The 209-nt window shown below is 64.1% G+C and overlaps 1 protein-coding gene across 1 annotated transcript in view; it reads right to left on the reverse strand.

Moving 5' to 3' along the window:
* The window catches only part of LOC104517344 (zinc finger matrin-type protein 1-like), a 16,695-nt gene extending 16,515 nt beyond the window's left edge, over nt 1–180 (reverse strand). The window contains exon 1 of the mRNA XM_010161964.1: nt 114–180. Within this exon, the coding sequence (XP_010160266.1) occupies nt 114–180 (67 nt within the window). The remainder of the gene's footprint in view (nt 1–113) is intronic.
* Between the last annotated feature and the right edge of the window lie 29 nt (nt 181–209).

Raw genomic sequence — 209 nt, forward strand, 5'->3', positions numbered from 1 at the left:
TTTCACAGAGGGAGCTACACTACCGTCCCCCTACCCCTACTGCTACCTCCCCCCTCACTGCCCCACCAGCCCCAAGAGGCCCGTGAGGCTCTGTGAGGCCGGGGCTCACTCACCTTCGCGGCATGGGGTGGCGAGCACAGGTTGCAGGGAAACCTCCCCACACGGGAGTAACTCCGCCATAACCCCAGCACAACCCACAGGCAAACGCT

This window comes from Eurypyga helias, unplaced genomic scaffold, assembly GCF_000690775.1.
Source record: "Eurypyga helias isolate BGI_N326 unplaced genomic scaffold, ASM69077v1 scaffold13892, whole genome shotgun sequence".
Lineage (NCBI taxonomy): Eukaryota > Metazoa > Chordata > Aves > Eurypygiformes > Eurypygidae > Eurypyga > Eurypyga helias.